This window comes from Balearica regulorum, chromosome 1 (genome assembly GCF_011004875.1).
Source record: "Balearica regulorum gibbericeps isolate bBalReg1 chromosome 1, bBalReg1.pri, whole genome shotgun sequence".
Taxonomy (NCBI): Eukaryota; Metazoa; Chordata; class Aves; order Gruiformes; family Gruidae; genus Balearica; species Balearica regulorum.
The window spans coordinates 161,945,346-161,965,038 of record NC_046184.1 but is presented as its reverse complement, the minus strand read 5'-3'; the positions used below and the strand labels follow the sequence as shown (position 1 = coordinate 161,965,038).

The 19,693-nt window shown below is 49.3% G+C and overlaps 1 protein-coding gene across 1 annotated transcript in view; it reads right to left on the bottom strand.

Annotated features, from left to right (window-relative positions):
• The window catches only part of SOX21 (SRY-box transcription factor 21), a 3,556-nt gene extending 613 nt beyond the window's left edge, over nucleotides 1-2,943 (bottom strand). The window contains exon 1 of the mRNA XM_075741455.1: nucleotides 1-2,943. This exon is cut by the window's left edge and continues 613 nt beyond it. Within this exon, the coding sequence (XP_075597570.1) occupies nucleotides 1,137-1,982 (846 nt within the window). The 5' untranslated portion in view covers nucleotides 1,983-2,943 and the 3' untranslated portion in view covers nucleotides 1-1,136.
• Between the last annotated feature and the right edge of the window lie 16,750 nt (nucleotides 2,944-19,693).

The window sequence follows — 19,693 nt, the reverse complement described above, 5'->3', positions numbered from 1 at the left end:
TTTAAATGAGAATACTCTTCTGTCAAAGCAAAGCTCTGTTTCAGTTCAGCTAAATAATAAATAGATAATTATCACTCAGACAAAAAAGTCTGATTTAACCTTAGATAATATTGCGACCCCCGAGCGGTCCCGCAATATTCTTATTCCCTTTGAAAGGCATTCCTTTTCTTTTTCTTTTTCTTTTTTTTTTTTTTTCTTTTCTTTTTCTTTCCTCAGGTTAAAACTGAATCGACCGTGGGCGAAGTAAGTAACAGAGTTTTTCAATCCGAGATCTAACGTTTCCACAGAGATATACAAATTTACAGTCCGAGGGTGAGACTTAATGACTGGAGGGGGGAGGGACGACGACACGGGGACCGAGAGCCACGCGTCTTTCCTCTCGTGGAAATCACGACCCGCGCCTGTCAGCGTCCCGGACGGCAGGAACCCACGCGGGACAGGTCGCGGAGGGGGACGGGCAGCATCCCACACCGCTGACTCTTTCTTTGCGTGGTTCCCGCTCCCGCTCGTCCACGAGGGGCTACGAACCACGCACACAGCGGCCCTCTCCTTTACGGGGGCCGCACCTCGCCCTGCCCCACCATGACCGGGCCTCTGCCCCGCCTTCTCGCCCCCCCCCCCCCCCCTTTTCGGCGGCTGCGGTGCTGCAGCGGGACTTTTCCGAGTTCGGCACCGCGCGGGACGTGGGGAGCGGAGGGAGGGAGCGGAAAGCCCGCGGCCGAAGAAAGAGCAGCGCGGCGAGGAGAAGCCGGCGGAGGGACGGAGCTCCCCGTGTCTGTCCCGATTAAACACTTTTGGGGGCAGGGCGGGTCGGATTTTTTTTTTCTTCTTTTTTTTTTTTCTTTTTTCTTTTTTTCCTCTTCTTTTTCAGCTCGGCTATCTGCAAAGACCGCATGCAACACACACAAGCTCTACGCGGGGCGGCGGGCGGGGGACTCGCCTCTCGGCGGGCGACGCGCAACAGGTCGGCTGCGGCCCCGGCTCTTCCCACCGCCGCCTGCCCCGGCCCCGGCCCCCCCCCCCCCCCCGCTTCCCGCGGCCCCGGCGGCGGATCGCCCCCTCCCCGGCCGCACGTATGGACCGGCACCCATCCAGGCGGGCGCCGGGGCTCTGAGCGGGCATCCCTCGGCCGCGGGTCATAGGGCCGCGGCGTAAGCTGCGGGGTAAGGGTCCAGCTGGGGCTTGCCCATGCCCGGCAGAAGGATGTAGGCCAGCGGCGGCTGCAGCCCCGGGCCGGGCCAGGCGCTGCAGTTGCAGGGGATCATGTAGCCCGGGTTACCGGGCGACGGGTGCGAGTGCGTGTGCCCCCCGGCGGCGGCCGCGGCGGCGGCGGCGGCAGCGGCGGCCCCGTGGAAGGCGCCCGCCCCGCCGGCGCCGGGATAGCCCAGCGAGGAGGCGTAGGGCAGCCCCGAGCCTGAGGAAGAAGAGGAGGAGGAGATCTCGGCCATTTTGGAGCCCAGGTCCAGCAGGGAGTAGGGGCTGCTGGCGGCGGCAGCGGCGGCGGCGGCGGCAGCGGCGGCGGCCGACTGGGGGAAGAAGACGCGGGCGGCGGCGGCAGCGGCGGCCGCCGCCGCCTTCTCGGGGTTGGCCAGCAGCGACTCGGGCACCAGCCCGCCGGCCGCGCCGCCGTGCAGCCCGCCCGCCTTCAGACCGTGCGGGTGCTCGTGGTCCGCCACGCCGCCCAGCCCGTAGGGCACGGGGAAGGCGAACTTGTCCTTCTTGAGCAGCGTCTTTGGCTTCCGCCGGGGCCGGTACTTGTAGTCGGGGTGCTCCTTCATGTGCATGGCCCGCAGCCGCTTGGCCTCGTCGATGAAGGGCCGCTTTTCCGACTCGGTCAGCAGCTTCCACTCGGCGCCGAGGCGCTTGCTGATCTCCGAGTTGTGCATCTTGGGGTTCTCCTGGGCCATCTTCCGCCGCTGCGCCCGCGACCACACCATGAAAGCGTTCATCGGCCTCTTGACGTGATCCACCGGCTTGGACATGGTGTCCCCTCGCCGCCCCGGCGAGCCGCCGCCCGCCCCGCGCTGGCGGCCGCCTCCTCCGGGCGCCTCTCCCGCCTCCTCCTCCTCCTCGCCCCCGCCGCGCTCCGCTCCTCCAAAAGCAATCTCGGCGGGTGCCCCGGCGCGGTGGCACCGGCTCCGGCGGGTGCGGGGCGGAGGACCCCGGCGGCCCCGCTCCGGGCGCGGGGCGCTGCCGAGCGGCGGCGGCGCCCGGCCGTCAGGGCGCTGCGGCGGGCGGCGCGGGCGGGACGGGCGCCGCTCCCCGCCCGGGCCACGGAGCCTCTTTCCGCGCCGCCGATCTCCGGGCCAGGGCTCTTCCTCGGGGCTCCCCGCGAGCGGCAGCGGCCGGAGTCCAGGCGGGACCGCTGAGAAGTCTCGACGGCGAGGGCGGGAGCCGGCGGCAGGCGAGCGACGCGGGGCGGGGGTAGGGGGGGGGGGGAAGTCCTCGCTTCGCTGCGGGCGCGATGCTCCTCGGCGGTCTTCGGTGCGGCGGCGAGCCCCGGACGGGGCGGCGGTCAGAGCCCTCCCGAAGCCATCGCCGCCCGCGGAGCTCGGGGGGCTGCCCGCCGCGGCGCGGTGCGGGGCCGGGCGGGACGGGGTCCGGGGCGGCTCAGGCGCTGCGGGGAGGCCCCGGGGGCGCGGGCCGCCCCGCTCACAGCCGCCCCGCTCCGCCCGCGGGGGCGCGGCGAGCCGCCCGCTCCTCGCACATACTCGCCGGCCGCCGGTCGCAAGCGGCCGCCGGGCGCCGCGGCCTCCTGGTTTCCGCCGCCGGACAAACTTCGCCAAGTTTCGGGCGGGCTGCGGGGCGCTCCGCCTGCCGCGCGGCTCCCCCTTCTCCGGCAGCCGCCAGGTCTCTCTGGGTTTTCTTGGCCGCCGACTCGGAGGGGCGGCGGGGCGGGCGGGAGCGGCGGGGGGCGGAGGGAGGAGGAGGAGGCGGCGGCGGCGAAGGAGGCGGAGGAGGGAGGGAGGGGGGGGGTCCTAATTAAAATGCTCGGCGGTCCGCGCCCGGCGGGCAGCCGACCCGGTTATAAAGTCCGCGGTGGGGTTTGCAGCCGGCGCACTCGCCCCCTCCTCTCGCCCCGTCGGCGCGGCGGCAGGTAACGCGCGCGCTCTGCATGCCTCCGCGCCGCGCGCCGCCCTATATGTTTGCATGCGGCCTGCCCGCGCCGCGGGCAGGGCGGGCAGGGAGGGGCGGGGCCTCGCGACGGGAGGGGCGGGGCCTCCGCTTTCCCCGCCTCCCTTGGCGGCCCGGCAGGTCGGGGAGGGGCGGGGCCGGGTGGAACGCATGCGCGCTGCGTCCCGCCACGCCCGCCGCCGGTGCCCGCCGCTGCCCCGCGCGCTGCCCGGGACCGTGGGGGGCGGGGGGATGCGCTCGCCCGGTGCCAGCGGAGTATCTTTTTGTGTGTTTACGGGTTTTCCCTGCGGAGGGCTGGTGAAGCGGTCGGGTCGCCCGGCCGAGGGGCAGAGCCCGCCTGCTCGGAGAGCATCCCCACGCCCCCGGCGCGGGCAGCAGCGTGCCTCCAGTGGCGCCCCGAGAAAACCCACGCGTGTTTTCTTGGCCGCTCGGCACTCCGCTTCGCACTCCCCGCAGCCCGAGCTGTCCGACTGTGTTCCTCACCGGCTGCCTGTCAATCAGGGTGAACTTGCTCGCCTTGTTTGCACTTCGACGGGTCGGTTTTGACTTACCCCTGTGGTATGTGGAAGTGCCGACTCCAATAAACCATTAACTCTTTCCCGGGCTGGCAGCAGCCTCCCGGAGCTGGTGTTCCCGGGGTCGATGCACGAGTGGGGTGGCAGTTGTCCTCCCCTCTTCCCCCCCGGGAACGCCACCGAGCCCCCCGCCGGACCCGCTCCAGGGGCCGGGGAGCTCCGGGAAAAATCTCCGTGGGGAGGTTTGTCCGGCCGCCGCGAGGACTTGTTTGCCACGCCGCCCGCCGTCGCCCCGTCCGGGCTTCTCTCCCCGGGAGCCCGCTCCATCCTCCGGCCATCCCCGGGCGCCGGGCTTCGCGCCTTCCTTACCGCCGCAACGCACCTCCTCCCGCCACCCACCCCCTGCCTCCCGCACCTCCTGGGGTGTCGGGACCTTGGGGAAGAAACCTCAACTGGCCAGCCACCGGCGGGTGTCCTCCGGCCCCCTCCCCGCCTGGGAGCCCGCCCGGTCCCACGGCCGCCGGTCCCGGCCGTAAAAGTCCTCTGAAAAATACCGAGCAGCTCCTCTACAAACCACATATTCTCCTGCTTCGTGTTTTACGACCCGTTTACTACTACTTAAACGTAGTAATTCTCTCAATCTCCAAAGCCACCTTGCCAACGTTTGACCTCCTACAATCCATTTAGCCGTGTAAAAAAAAAAAAAAAAAAAAAAAAAAAAAGTTCCCATCGGTTGTCAAAAGCGGGGAGATTAAGATATCTACCGGCGTTGGCTGGCGTTTAGGCTTAGCGGGGAAAGGGTGTAAGGTGGGAGCCCTACCAAGAGGGGTTCAACCCGGTGCAGGTGGTTCCTCTGCCCTGGAGGTCAGGTTATCAGCCCATCGGCCAGCAATTCCCCGCTTTGAGATGAGCACCCAGTATTTTCAACTCCGTAAAATCCTCTCGTTTGATCAGGGAAGCGATTTCCTATTTCGCTCGTTCACATGTAACGTTATTGTGTTTGACTTCTAAGAGGCGAGGACTAATCCCCTGGCTCTCTCCGCACAGATCGGATGCCGGCGTGACCGACTTCCCCTCGCATCGTGGCTGCCAGCGGGAAAGCGCCCGGACCAATTCACTTCAGGGGGAGGCGAGAGCGCGGTTTGTACGTCCCCAGCCGCCGCCATCAGCAGGGTGAGAACCAGTAACATCTACTGGAGGGTGCTCGGGGCGGGGGGGGAAGAAGCAGCAGCGACTCTCTGTTGCCACCACCAAGGCACCCCCGGCCCCGCTCCCGCCAACGCCCCCGGAGCACGGGGAGCAACGCGGGGAGTAAGGGCTCACCCCGCGAGTGGGCTCGGCTCCAGCGAGGCTCTTTCCCCGCTCTTCACGCCAGCCACGCTGCTTCTCTCACGACCCCGCTCCCTCCGCTTGTGTACCCCTCGGTGCGAGAGCGAGGCGCGGTGTAGAGGGGACCGCGACGTTCCGGTGTCGCGACAGAGCCGCGTGAAGCACTCAAGGCGGGCACATGGGTAAGCCCCCCGGTTGGCAGTCCCTGCACAGATGAATGCCCCCCACCACGAACTTTCTGCCCGTGGGCCAGTCCGTGGGCACCGCCGCGCCAAGGCTGCTGCTGATTGAACCCGCTGGGCCAGCAGCTCTTGATCTGCACGCCCGCAAATGGCAAAGCAAGGTGCAGGCAGACCGGGCGGCTGTTCCACAGAAACTGCATGGCGAAGGGCTCTAAGCCACGGCCACGGGTGTCGGCACAGGCTCCGGGGAGGTTCCTTGGGTTGGGTGCTCACCACTTGCCCTGCAGTTCTCCGAGGACAGCAGAACCACCAACTCGCAGGTCCCCACAGGATCGCGTACAGGTGAACTGCTCTTAAAAACAGGCACTTGCATAACTTCCAGCAGAGAAGATGCCTCAACTCATGGACTGCTATCTTCCAAAAATGTCGCCATTTGCAAGCCCATGACTTCATCTGCTCATGTTTCTGATTACGCTTCAGTGCTCCAAAGAGTGAAAACGGTAACAGAATTTATTGGCCATATATTAATGTATACGAATGTTTCACAGACCGAAATCCATAAATGTCTCTGTACTGGCTCAAGTATATTTTTCTAGTTGCAAATGAAATACTATATTCGAAGGTCTCGTTTCCAAAGTGCTTCCCCCTTCGCCTCCCCCCCCCCCCCCCCCCAACGCTTGCGGTAACCACTGGTTACTAAAACACACACATGCGGTTATTTCAGCGATGCTTGCAGTTGAAGGAGGTCTGCCTTTCTCTAGTGACCTGCTTTCAAGACGGTTTGCACAAAGTGACGGAAACTCTTTATCTTATCGAACTCTAAGTTCCTCTTAAAGCAAGGTTGGACTAGGGGTAGGAGCGGCTGGAGGGTCCCAGGTCTCCCCCCCCCCCCCCCCGGTTTGAGGCAGCCCCGGCGTGGGGGGGGGGGGAGGCTGTTCTCCCCGCGGGGAGACCCGCAGCCGCTGTGCGATGCGGAGCGGCTGCCTGCACAGCGCACATACACGCAGACACACACACACACGAGTCTTCAAATCCCCAAACACAAAAAGTGAAGGCTTTATCGGAGTTTAGTTACTTATCTGGATTTTTGTTAAACCACGACCGTGATCTCCGCGTAGTTTCGCGAGTGTGTTAATTGTTCTGATAATGCGTTGTTATCGATACAATAACAATACAATCGTGTATAATGTGATTTACTTGCCTTTGACCTGTCAATTCCTGGCGCATGCAAATTCAAGGGCGCAATCTTTCCTTCTGCTATCGGGGGGGTGGGGGGTGGGTGGGAAGGAACCACCCGAGCAGATGCGTTATCACACGGAGGCTAAACAAGAATTTCCAGAATGCAGTGCTGTATTCCACCGAGTGAGATCAAAATGCTTTTAAAAATATTGGAGAGGGGTTTAGACTATCTTCTCCATAGCGGCATGTTAATTCTGCCAGGTTGCTTACATCTACCGTAAGCAATTACGTCCCGCTCCAAATACGGTCCGGTTTCTCTTATTCTGACCAAACCCCACCTCAACTTCTGGTGCGCGCAGCTTTACGATGCTGCTCGTATTTCTAAAGCCGAGTTTAAAGGGAGTTTCGAGGAAGCGAGCTCCTTTCCTCCTAATTTTTCTTTAAGCTTAATAATCAGGTGGCAAGTCAAAGAGATAAAAAAAGGAGGCGAAGAACAGCGGTTAGCCCGATAGCGATCTCCGCCTCACCGTGCCTCCCGCCCGAAAAGCTGACTCACGGGCTCAGCAGCCCCATCGCTCCCCTGGATGTGCAGAACCACATCGCTTTTTCACGGCTTGCTCGGTGCGCTTCCGAGTTTCCGTACGCTAACTTCAGAAGCTGACGTTTTGCTTTGCGTATCGGCCACCGATTCAACGTCACTTGCAGCTGTCCAGAATTTGCCGGGCACGCTGGTATGTATCTTAAACACACTTGCCCGGGTAACTTTTCTGCTTGGATGGAGTTTGGCAGGTTTGTGAGCTCTCCTAAGTCTTTTCCCTCTTGCGAAGTCGAGTACACCTGTAGCGAGCGTGGGAGTTTTACCCCGTGAGCTCTTTATTGTGCGTAATACGCTCAATTCATTCATTTGCTTTTACAGAGTGCTTCCAAATGCACGGTATTATTATTTTTCAATAACATTCGCTTATTATTAGAGCAGCTGGTAGCCCAAGCTCTAGTGAAGTGCCTGGCAAAGGATTCTATCATAAAACACTGGTTTCTAAGTTTATAGTTTCTAATTTGGCTGTGAAAGTGTGATTCTGGATGGAACTTGGCACTCAAATGCTCAGCTGGAGAGTAAACTTTTTATAATAAAAACATTGTTTTATTGGGTATGCTATTTTAAGTTAAAAGAGAATTAACAAAGTTTTTACTGGTTGGGGAAGCTTAGCGAAGTCCTGCACTTTTCTGAAAATTAAATGTGACGATTTCGGTACGGGTAGAATACGTTCTGCTTTTTTTGTATGTGTTATTTAATGTGCTATTATTTTAAAAGCAAACCCCAATCTTTGTCTCTGTGCTTTAGGACAGCTGGGTTGCTCTTACAGGAACACCAGACGTAGATCTCACAAAACCGTCAGTGGCAGGTCCGAGGACCGGGTGGTGACGGGGTCCTTACTACTTTTAGCCATAAAAGAAAACCTATTCTGATTTTCTAAGAGACTAGATAGAATTTATCTAGTCTGCGTGCACTCCGTTTGTAATCCAAGCTATTTTCATGTACTTTAATAACTCAATTTTTTTGCTGCTTTTTAATCCTCTTAGCCTCAGAACAGCAGACAAGGAAGTCTTAGAACAAAGGAGGAGTTGGGTGGTTACATGCTAGTCCCCGACTGCTAGATGACTAGTCCCTGTCTGGGGATGTGAAGGTGAGAATTAGCCTCACTGAAGAGTTCCTGGGCAGGCTTGGATGTTCCAGAAAGGGCAGGTAAATACCTCTCAAGCACAAGGAGCTACTGCCTAAAGCTCATCAAGTAATGCGAATGTGTAAGCTTCCCCTCCCTCGCGTGATGAAATCAGAGCTGATGTGGATGGAGACTGCTGGCTGTCCAGGGTCCCAGTTTTCCAGTTTGAGGAATCTCCCATAGCTTTTCTTCAAAGGAGCTGAGCAGTGCTCGTGGTTCCTTTTTTCCAAAGAAATGGACCTTAATGTTGCAGTGTCACTGCCTTGTACAGAATGTGTCATGTGCTTTTATAGTTCACTGTTAGGAAAGGGGAGCCTTGCTTTTTGGTGTATCTACTACAGGCTGCTTTGTATTCACAAGCTCTTAAAATGTCGCTGGTCCCTGGACAAAGGTCAGGAATCCTTGACTGATGTGCCCACATCCTGGGCTGCTCTCACTCCCTTACCTTCTGACCCATTCATTCACCTTTTCTGTTGACCAGTGGGCAGCCAAGGAGGGAGGGCTGAGTGCCCTCTAATCTAGCAGGTAGGAGACTGTTCTGCAAAGGGATCCTCGCTGCGCAAAGGGAAATTAGATCTGGTGTTCTTGGAGTGGATCGTGAAGCTTTTTAACCAAGAGATCTTTTCAGAGGGAGAGATCTCTGACGATTTTTACGACTGAAATTTTACACTGACAATGATCATCTTAGTTCACTTCTTAGGGCTGTCCAGCAGGCATAGAGGATTTTTTTCCTGGAATAAATACATTTTAATAACTAGTCTAGTTTTGTTGAAGCATGATTCATAACCATAAACCACACAAGGTTGTTTTGCTAGTCACGGGTGCTAGGCAGGTCCCCAAAAAAATCTATGCAATTTCGAAGACAAGGTCTTCGATTTCACTGGATAAGATTGTGGTTTGAAAACCTTTAGCAGGCATTTCAGGATTTGTAAGTGCATACAAGGAGGCTAAAAATAAGATCAGAATTAAATATATGGGCCATTCCCCTCTGAAGAAGAGCTAAGCGTAAGCCTTTGCTGTTTGCCTTCTGATTATAATGACTTTTTAATTGACTACAAACAAATAGGGAATGGAGGGTCATAATGGAAAGAATTTATGTCTCTTTCTGGACATAAATTGATGGACTTTACTTCTTTATGGAAGTGTCTTGCTTATCTATAACAATGGCCAATTTCTGGGTTCTTTTCGGTTAGGAGGACTCAAAATGTGTCTTCTTTAATACCAAGTCACTCAGGAAAGTTCAAAGTTAATGATCACGAGCCAGTTGTAGTGATCAGAGGAGTTAAATACTGAGGGTGCCTATACACGTACACCCCACACCTACATTAGTACCTGCACCTGCATTTTAGCTCAGATCAACAGTGCCACAGCTTTCCAAGCAAATCTCTTCACTGTGCTCACTCACCGTACTTTGGTTTCCATCGTGGAGCAGTTTCAGATGAGACTAAACTGGAAGATGCTCCTCAAGTGCAAAATGGGAGTGTGGTCTGTGAAGAGTCTAGTTCAGCCCAGATCAGCTAGACCCTGACAGCATAAAATGGATGAAATGTAGTGTTCTTGATTCAGACAGCTGACAATTCCACTTTTTGCATCTACTTAAAATAAATGCTTCAGGATGAGCTTTTCTCCATGACGGTAGAAAAGGCACTTCTGCCTCTGCACGAATGTTCTGCTGGGAAAGGACTCCTTCCCCTTTGTGGGTGCTCTGTGACTATATTTTGGCATAGGTAGTCAAAAAGCAGGGACAGGGGAGTTTGTGGTTGCCCATCCTTAACACAGCTTTTGGGATTCTGCTAGGCTTTGCATTATCCTCACAATAGACTTTTCATTTTCCACAGCAGGATATATAACGGCTTCCCTTGGCATGGACATTGAACCTCAGGATCAGAAATGATCCTCATTTTCTGAAGTCAGTTGAATAGCTGAATCTTTCTGTGATAAACATTGCCTAGGGTTTTTTTTTTTTTTTTTTTTGCACTTAAGTGGAACCACCACCATTAATAATAATAATAATAATAACAACAACAACAAAATAATACTTTTTTATACCCCAAATTAGATTTTTTCTCTTTTTTAAGGAATAATCTATTATTTTGAATAATTTGTCCTTATGAATGCTTGACAGGTGTGTATAATCATCTCATAATAAGCAAATAGAATAATAAAAATAATTAGAGCTATGAAACACTGAACTCTCTTATTTCTACAGCATCATAAAGGCTTCTGATGGAGTAGTTTTTCCAGTATTGGACTTCAAGAAAGATGCAGAGTCATTGGACAGAATGCAGCAGGACTGATCAGCGGTCTGAAAAATGTGCTTTACAAGATAAGATTGAAAGCAGAGTTGTTACTTAGACTGGAGAGGAGGAGACTTAGGAGACAAAATGGTCTTTAAGGTTATAAAAGGTAAATGCAAAGATGATGGGATTAAATTGTGTTTGTGGGGATAAACAAGAGGCAATGAGCTTAAGATGTGAATTCAAGTTAAATGCTGGAAAAAAACAATTTGCAAGTAGTGAGATACATAGATACATAGAGCCTCCTGTTGCCTGGGGAGGCTGTGGGAACGGGGAGGGATGTTAAGAACAAGTGAGACTAATTTGGCAAGAGTGACAATGCCCTAGGACAGGAGTTTTCTTCTGCCTGGCTTTGTATGGGTCTATGGCATGGGAAGAATCAACTTTAACTTAGTTCTTCATGTGATCCTTTCTGCTCTTCAGAGCCCAGGCATTCTGCTGGTTCAGCCTGCATCGTCGCTGTTCCTCTTGTACCCACGCGTGTGACCCGCACCGCTGCCGCCACCCTGCCCCGTTGCCGAAATGCTTGTATCTGAGCATGTCTTCCATCGACATGCCAAAGAAATTTTTTGTTTTGTTTTGTTTATTTTTTGTTTGTTTGTTTTTTAAAATCTGGTTCAGTTGGCCTCCTCTTTCTTAGCACAATTTTATCGCTGTCTGTGAGAAGTCCTGTTCCTGACACAGCTTTGCTTTTTCTCCCCCCACTTTATCACCTTTCTATTTTGTTTCAAATCTCTGATGAAAACACATTTTCTGCATAATTTCTACCTGAGTTTCTCTTCCAACTGTGTTCCCTAGATCTAGAATTAGAATATTTAATTCTATAAATTATTGTATTATAATTTATATTAAAATTTTGATGAAAGTCATTTGAATTGCATTATGCTACACAGCATGAAAAAAGGAAGGGTCACCACTGTTCAATAGTATTGGCAAAAAATTGTTCATAGTGTACCAAATCAGTGACAAATTTGGCCCTTGGCGCATACAATTTGTTTAGGGTATCTTTGCCTGCAGTATGCAAGGACATTTATAACCTTTTACAGACATATTATTTTCTTCTGTAATATTCTCCCATGTGAGGATGCTTATTATCAGTGATGTAAAAGATAAAGGCGTTTTTCATTAGTGTTTCATATTGAAAATCTGTCTTTTATTACTGATTCTATAGACAGAATAAGAGACCAGAACATACGTTAAGGAATAGATCTATAAAAGAGAAAGGAGTTTTGCAGCATTCTTGGAGACACCTTTTCAGTTCAACGGTAAAAATAAAATCAAAATTTCCAGAAGGAGTTCTTTTGGTTTTCAGTTCTCTCGTCGTCTTTTTCTTACATTTTATCAGATGTTGTTTATAGAGTATGAAGAAGGTCATGCCAAAAATACTCATTTACCCAGAAAGTAAATAATTCAGACTTGGATCTTCTAAAAGAGCTATAAAGAATTAAGCACAGATCTTTTAAAGTATGAGGGTGCCTAATTTCCATTGATTTTAATTCCCTCAAGGAGATTCAATGGGATTTTATGCCCTAAATTCCTTGAAAATATCTGTGTACTCTGAATGGAATCGGCCCAAAGCACATTTATGCTTTATGATAGAAACAAATTGTTGCATTGTTTCTTGTTCACCCCCTCCCGTTTTCTAATGCTTCAACTCTTTTCCAAGCAGGATGGTTAAACAATGGTTATAACAAAGACTATATAAAGTTCAATTTTCTTGGATTTATCTGGGTCTTTACTCCATTTTGCAAATGGAGCCCTGTCCCGCTGGGCTAGGAGTTACCTGAACGAGTTTCCATGGTAAGCTGGTATGTGTGAGCTAGCATGTGAACATGCCCACGTAGCTCCTCAACGATAAGTGCCTATGTGCACGGTAAACTCGGGATAAAGGAAAGAAGGAAAATAACTGGAAATTATCCTTCAGAGGAAAAAAGTACACACCACCTCACGTGCACTGTAAGTTAAGAATATGGGATGGTCGGCAGTTACGATGGTGTAGATGATGTACTATGAATTTATGGTCTAGCTTACCTCAGAGGGACTTTCTCTTGTGCGTATAGCCTTTGTGTAACAGAAAGCAGCTGGGGATGATGCAAAAATGAAAACTTGTGGATGGCCCAGCCATGGTCTTTTGCTGAATTGTCAGGAGTGCCGTATCTTACTTTTTGCAACACACGGAAAGATAAGAAGCACATCTTAGCCACAAGATATACTACCTCTGCTTTTCACCCAAAAACCTTTTTTTTTTTTTTTTTAAAGCGTGTCAGTGCCCTTCTGTTTGAAAAGTAGTTTAACAAAGTTGTTCAATCCCAGGAGAAAATGTAATTAATGAATAATCTTCTCTATTGCTATAATCGTATAAAAATGCTGCAAGTATACCTATTAGATGAGCTAATACTGCTGTACAACAAAGTAATAGCAGTGCCTGTGTTTGACCAAAAAGCACACTTGCTTCATTTGAAATAGCGGCCCTGTTAAAAACAGCAACAAAACTGCTATCTTTCAGTGGAGCTGTACTTTAAAATGTAGTTCATGGAAACACAAACATAAGGTATGACCCCAGCCTACTAAAATGATTGGAAATGTTCCTGTTGCCTCATGGAAAATGTGAAACTGGTGTCCTTTTCTTCTCCTGGTCATTACATGGACAGGTGAAGTGTAAAGCACCTTCATACAATCCACATCAGTATTAATGTTGGGATTTTTCTGGAATAGGATTATCACAATTCCCACCCGCCCCTGCCCAGGTTTTATGTGTGTGATGGGTAGATAGAAAATAAAAAGTAGTTTACTTGTTTGCTGTAAAAAACCAGTGATCTGGGATATAGCAAATACAGAAAGCATGCTTTATTCTCTAAAGACCTCACTCAAAGTCTGCTGAAATAAATACATGGGCTCTCCAAAGCTGCCTCCCAGGTTCAGTGGAGGCAGGCAGTAAATTAAATTGGCCAAACCAACTCTTTTGTGACTTCACTGTTGAGTTCAGGTCTTCCTAGGTAAAAGGCCAGTTCATGAAACCGCTTCGTTGCCAGTTACCTATCCTCTGCTTATCTCTCTCCCTGTTTAATGGCACAACTGGTTATCTTAAAGATAAGGCGTCTGTTGAACTTTCAGTTCCTACCATTGCTGGAAAGTCTGAAAGTACATAATCCTTTTCCTTCAGAGGGACGGATCCCTTTCTCTTTGCCTGCCGTATGTGTTAGTGCGATCCCTTCAAACACAGCGATGCTTATGGATGTTTTGATTTTCTTAGAGGCAGAGATGAGTTTAACAGGAGAGTTTTACCTCAAAGCGTAGATGCAATTAGTTTATTTTGGCTCACAGCACAGAGAGTTTAAGACAAAACAATAAATTAAAACCGGCAGGATTCCTTCAGGCACTCTGACGTTTTTCTTCTTCTTTTTTTTTTTCCTTTTTCTTTTTGTGTTTAACAGGAGGTGGCGGTTGTAACATTTGCAAAATAATAAGTACAATAACTTGACATTGTGATATGATTACTTATGTAAGTGCTTAGACATACAAATACCTAAACACTAATGTCATTATTGAGAGTCATGGCAGTTATTCCAGCCAAGTTAATAAAAGATCATTACTGTAACTATCTACACAGGACTGAACACGATGGGGAATCTGGGATATGGGAAGTCTAACAATAGAAAACACACTGAAACTTTATTCTTAGTGTATTTGTGCACTTGTGATTATTCTAACAAGAAATCAGAAATAATTCAGTGGGTACTTGATCTGTAAGGGTATTTAGAGATAAAATTATACAAGAAAATTTTGCTTTTCTTCTCTCTGTATTTCTTCCCCCCCCCCATTTTCTCTGTTGAGGAAGCTAAGCACAGTTAATTTAAGCATGATTTCTCTGTAGTTTACATACTCCTGGAGCTTAACATAGAGATGTAAATAGCTGGGTGTGAACTTGCCAGGCATTATGTTCAGCTGACACAAACAACCCAACCAGATAGTTCTGTGTAGATAACAAACTCATTTCTGCATTCGTCGGGAATCAGGGCTCAGGTGATTGTTGTTCTTTAATGATTATTTATTTAAATTGGTCTAAATCAAATACAGAGCCGGTCCCAGGCTATGGCTGGCTGGACAAACTTCACAGGTTGGACAAAACATTGGGGCAGGAATTCATCCTCTTTCCTCGTCTCACCTTGCACCCCCCAGCCAGGTCTCTTCCACAGCGCTCTGCTACCGTTCCTTCTTTTTATCCAGAAAAAGCCTGCAAAAACAAGCCTTGCCGAGTTATGCAAGGACCAACAAATCTCAGTTCTGGCAGGTAGGAGGGGAGCTAAATAACAAAGTGAATTTCAAAGCGATATCGGTGGGGATGCCTCGCTGAATGGGCCTGCCTCCGACCTATCCATAGGATTTTTAGGCAGTGTCTTATCCGGGCTCTTCGATACAAAGAAAGTAGCTGTCCCTGCATTAACCAGGAACAATTGCGTCCAATGCACCCACTAAAATGAGTATTTCTTACCGAAGCTTAGAACTGAGTCCAATGCTGGTCTGAACATACAAGCACTCCAGGCAAGCCCCTCTTTGCACTGGACAGCCACACTCCGCACTGGTGAGGCTTCTGACAGAACCTACGGGTAGTGCGTACGAGGCACACTGCAATGCCACCCCACGTCACTGCAAGTGTTTCTAACCTCAGTGCCTACATACAGCAGCACTGAGATAGATAGAAACTGGAAGCTTTTTTTTCCCTGCCCCCCCCCCCCCAAAGTCACTGCCAGAGAAGGATCTAATATATCGCTGAAGGATGCCCATATTACAGCTTGAGGACCTCCACATGTTCCCAAAGCCTTCCTTCCAGAACCCATCTCCTCCTGCAAAGAAAGCTGTGGTCAAATCAGGTGGCTGACCCAGCTACAAACCAACCATCCGCAAAAGAAAGAAAACACTAGTTTTCACCAGTCACACAAGCAGCCATTTGATGACTAAAGCTGGCGAATGCGAGGCAGTGGAAAGATGAAGGCAAAGAGAAAGATGGGACCTTCCGTTTCAGCAGCAACACAGTCTGAGATCAGCGTAACCCACTTGTGAAACCTCATCCTACGTGCCAGTTACTGAAATTCACACAAGGAAGGCACCACATTTACCCTCTTAGAGAGGGTAACGCTGGGCTGGAGTCAAAATTATCATGAAGTTAAATTCTCCTTTGAGATAGAAACACCACCACCGACAGCTCACAAAGCTGCTCGCCATCCTCAGCAGTCCTGCTGATCACAATTTCACCGCTGCTGTGCAGGGAGGAATTAAGCCTTTCTTTTTTTGCTCTGCAGCCAACACATAGTATTTCAAAATCAGATGGATTTGGCATAGGTCTGTCTTCGCTGGCAGTTTGTTTGTATACTATGTTTACTTATGACAACGAAGTATTGGAGAAAGGTGTTTGAAGCTGGTTTATCAGTGCTTATCAATGTGTAAGGCCATTACAGAGCAGCCTGTAACAGGCTTTCTCACTCAATGAGATCTGGCCTGGAGCATCAACAAAGTATGAATGGAGCCTGAAGCTTGCCTTTTTACATCTGGGAACGAAGAAGGAAAATCCATGTATGACTTCTATGTCCATCCCAGCCCTAACCGGTTTCTCTCACCCGGCAGACTGGCAGGCAGGTTTCCACTGCAGTAGCATGGCTAGCCAGCAGGGGCGGTGGTGGCACAGGTAAAAGGCCCAAGGAGACACCTTTCTCTCGCTCTGCTGGCTCACAAGTCTCTGGCGACCGGTTGGTTTTGAGATTAGATATGCAGGAACAGATGGGAGCAAGGCGGGTAAAACTCTCCTAATGTCATTTCTCATCTTCCTCACAAACACATCTCCAAAGCTCCAGGTTCCTGGTCGCGTTGTAGTCACAGCCAAACTCGCGATACGCAGCTTCCCACACCTCTCCCCATCAGCTCCTCGGGCTCCTCAAAGTCCTCTGATCCGTGAGCACTGCTGAGCTTCTGGCTCCTCCTGACTCTCCTAGACACCTTTCCAGAATTAAATAAGCCCAGCAGAGAGGAACACACTTACCCGCGGCACTGAAACCTGTTGCAGGAAAATTGCTATAGCTTCATATATCTTAATGATTGTTTCACTAACAGCCTACGTGTCCAAAGACTGGACCAGATCCCCACTGAGTTGGCAAATTTCTGTGGAGAAATCCCTGGCACCACATTTGTTTATCTTAGTTGACAATTTGTCTCATTGTCTCTAACACTGATGAAACCGCAAATAGTGCTCCAAGATCATTTTCCTCGATAAAAATGACAACGAATTTAAGAAGCACAGATATGTAAGCTGCATTACAATCAGTGGCACCCAAAACCGAACTAGAACCATTAGCTTTCAAGGACAGGCTATTAAAATAGGTTCTCCACCTCAACAAGATAAACCTGTCCATAATACCTATTTGTGTCCGTGAAGAAATCACTTTGATCTTGAATGCAACCTTTCAATGAATCAGGAAAAAAAAAGAGAAAAAAAAAATTGTTATGTGCTTACATAGGACATTAACATAGTGTAAGCAAAAATATAAAGTTGAGATTTCTAAAACTCGCACAGAGGTGCTCCTATTTAGAAGTGAAATTACTTGATTTCACTGCTGCTTAATCCTTCAGCTTCAATGTGCAACTCTACAGGAGCTTCTTTTAGAAAACGAATGAGGTCATCCATATGAAGGTTTAATGCAAAGTAATTTATGTGCATTAATCTTACAGCCTCAGATCATCCAAGACACTTTTCTCAACTGTCCCCAGTTAGACAAAGCACATGTATTTATTCTTGGTTAAAGTTACAGCTATCCTTCCTAGCTCTTTCAGGTGTGGCTCAGCACATGGATAGTCCCAGTGCCTGCTTCCTGCGCCAGCCATGGAGCGATGGCCGGTGGCTGAGGCAGAGCGCACTGTCAGGTAACATTTCTATCAACGATCTCTGAAGCATTTTGCAGAGGATGGTCTTCACGTATGCTGAATAATGTTTAGTTCTTCAAGCTGATTGTCATACACTATGTCAATTATGTAAAAATACTCATTCTACATCTCTGACGGCACTCATTTGTCTCTCACATCTTAGACCATACCCTATCCCGAGTTACATTCCTTGTGTTGTGGGTTGGGTGAAATGTCATTGACGCTATGGGTGTAACCACTACCTTCTTTTAACACAGCTGTAAGAAACAGTTAAGCTGCTTTATGAAATAATAGCGACCTCCGCCTCAAACAAAAGCATATGTTACTGTTCGAAACCACAGCACACACATGGGCTGCGCAGGCTGAATGGTGCAGGAGAGGGGGTCGGCTGGCTGGTGTTTTTAATGGAGCAGGATGTGTACGCGTGTCTCTGTGGAAGAGGGAAAGAAAAGCCCCACAAGAATACATAGAGAGGGATGAGATCGATAGATAGAGCCTAAACAAAATATTAAGACTGTGACCAGCAGAAAAACCCTAGAAAGGAAGTCTTCGAGGTGAATATTGGAATTCCCTGTGCTCAGGGAACTGGGACTTCATAAAGTCTTTGTAAATAAATAGGTTGTATCAGAGAGATCTGATTCCATTTGAAATTTCTCTTTCTGAAGGAAAAGAAAACTCACAAGACCCCGAACTTCAATTAAGTGTTCAGGTCAAAAGGTATGAGACAAATCCCTACTGACCTGAAATCAGGAGAATTGCACAAGATGTAAGCCAGGCTGGAATTTGCCTCCCATGTTCAATACTCATTTCTCCCCGCCTCTAACATGAACACATAAACATACAGAGAAAAAAAGAAAGGGATAAGGAGGGGAGAGGAAGGGAGGGTGGAAAGAGAGCATATAAACCTTATCATTTCTCATATGTGCTCAGTACAAAATTACAATGTAATAATGCTTATTTCTTGACGTAGTCATTAGATTTTCCCCTTTTTAAAAAAATTAAAATGAAATAACAGAGATAAACAATAATTCCAGGTTTTTGATTTGACATAGGTTATATAGTTCTGCTATAAGGATTCTTGTGCTATTCATAAGCCAGTTTAGCTTTGCACTTGTGTTGCAGAAGGATTGAATTATAGCTTTGCAGTAGATTAGATTTCTTTGTATTATTCTATTTATATATATCTGGTTGCTCTATTATGCATTTTCTTCGTACTATCTTATAAACTGATTGGGACATATCTCCTTTTCTATTGTGTGCCTAAGTGCCCGCCACAGTATGGATTTAAAAGCTAAATTAAATACCCAATATCCCAGGCTTAGAAAATCATTGGTGCTCTGTTGCTGCATTGTAATTCTGCCTACAGTTCTACCTACCTACATTCAGCTTATACAGAAAATGCAATTAAAGACATGGATTGCTGAGAAATGGGAATTATTTTCCAGGAATCATAATGACTAAACTTTGCCCATTTCTGTCCCTTTGTGCCACACTTGAGCTTTGCTGATGAGAGCTTTTGATGACGCTCTTATGTTCTGAATACAATATGCTGTGTAATATCTAAGTATGTTCTTGGCTCAGTTGGCATCTTTCTTTGCTTTGGGGCTCTGTGCCTTTGTGTCCTAAAATTACAGATGTATAATCCTTGCATTTGCTCTGTGACTTGAAACAAGTAACATGCTATTATTTTCTGTGAGAAACCTAATAGTGAGGGAGAATGTTGAGTATTTTACTAAGCAATAAAATGTTCTTCAAGTGCTGATGCATCTTAGCATAAAGCAGATTCTAATACCGGTCTTTTCTTACACTGTAGTTGTCAAATTTGGTATTCAGGAAAGTGGGACTCACGAAATGGACTAAATCCAAGTACAGTGTGGGCAGGTGCTGTGCAAGCGTTCCCTCCCAGCTTCGCCCGGTCCCCCTTCATCTCAGTTTGTTGCTGTTTTTACACTGTATCTCCTTACGGCAGAAATATGGCGTTTTTATTGTGTGGACAAACATTTGCTGAGTTCTGAGGTGAAACCTCCACGATTTTTGCCCTGTGCGGGGTCTGAACTGGGGTTTTTACAGGTGAGAAGCTGGTGGTCTGACACAGCTTCCCACCCCGTGTGAGCAGAGGGTGAAGAAGTAAAGCATCAGACCTTGTTGTCTCCTTTTACTCTCCTCTGCACCCAGAAAACATACATAGTATGCAGTGAAAGTCCATTTCTAAATGCAAAAGGCATTTGTTAGTAGCGATAGCATTCAGACAAAGGCTTAACAGGAATATAGCCGGTATTCTTAGCCTATTCTGGGGTCCTCAGTTAAATGAGGATGGCCTTTTACAGACATCTAACCGTAAATTAAACACGAAGCCCACAATCTCTGAATTCATTTGCCCCAACCGTGTTCCTCCAAATAGCCTTTAAAAATAATTTTGCAGG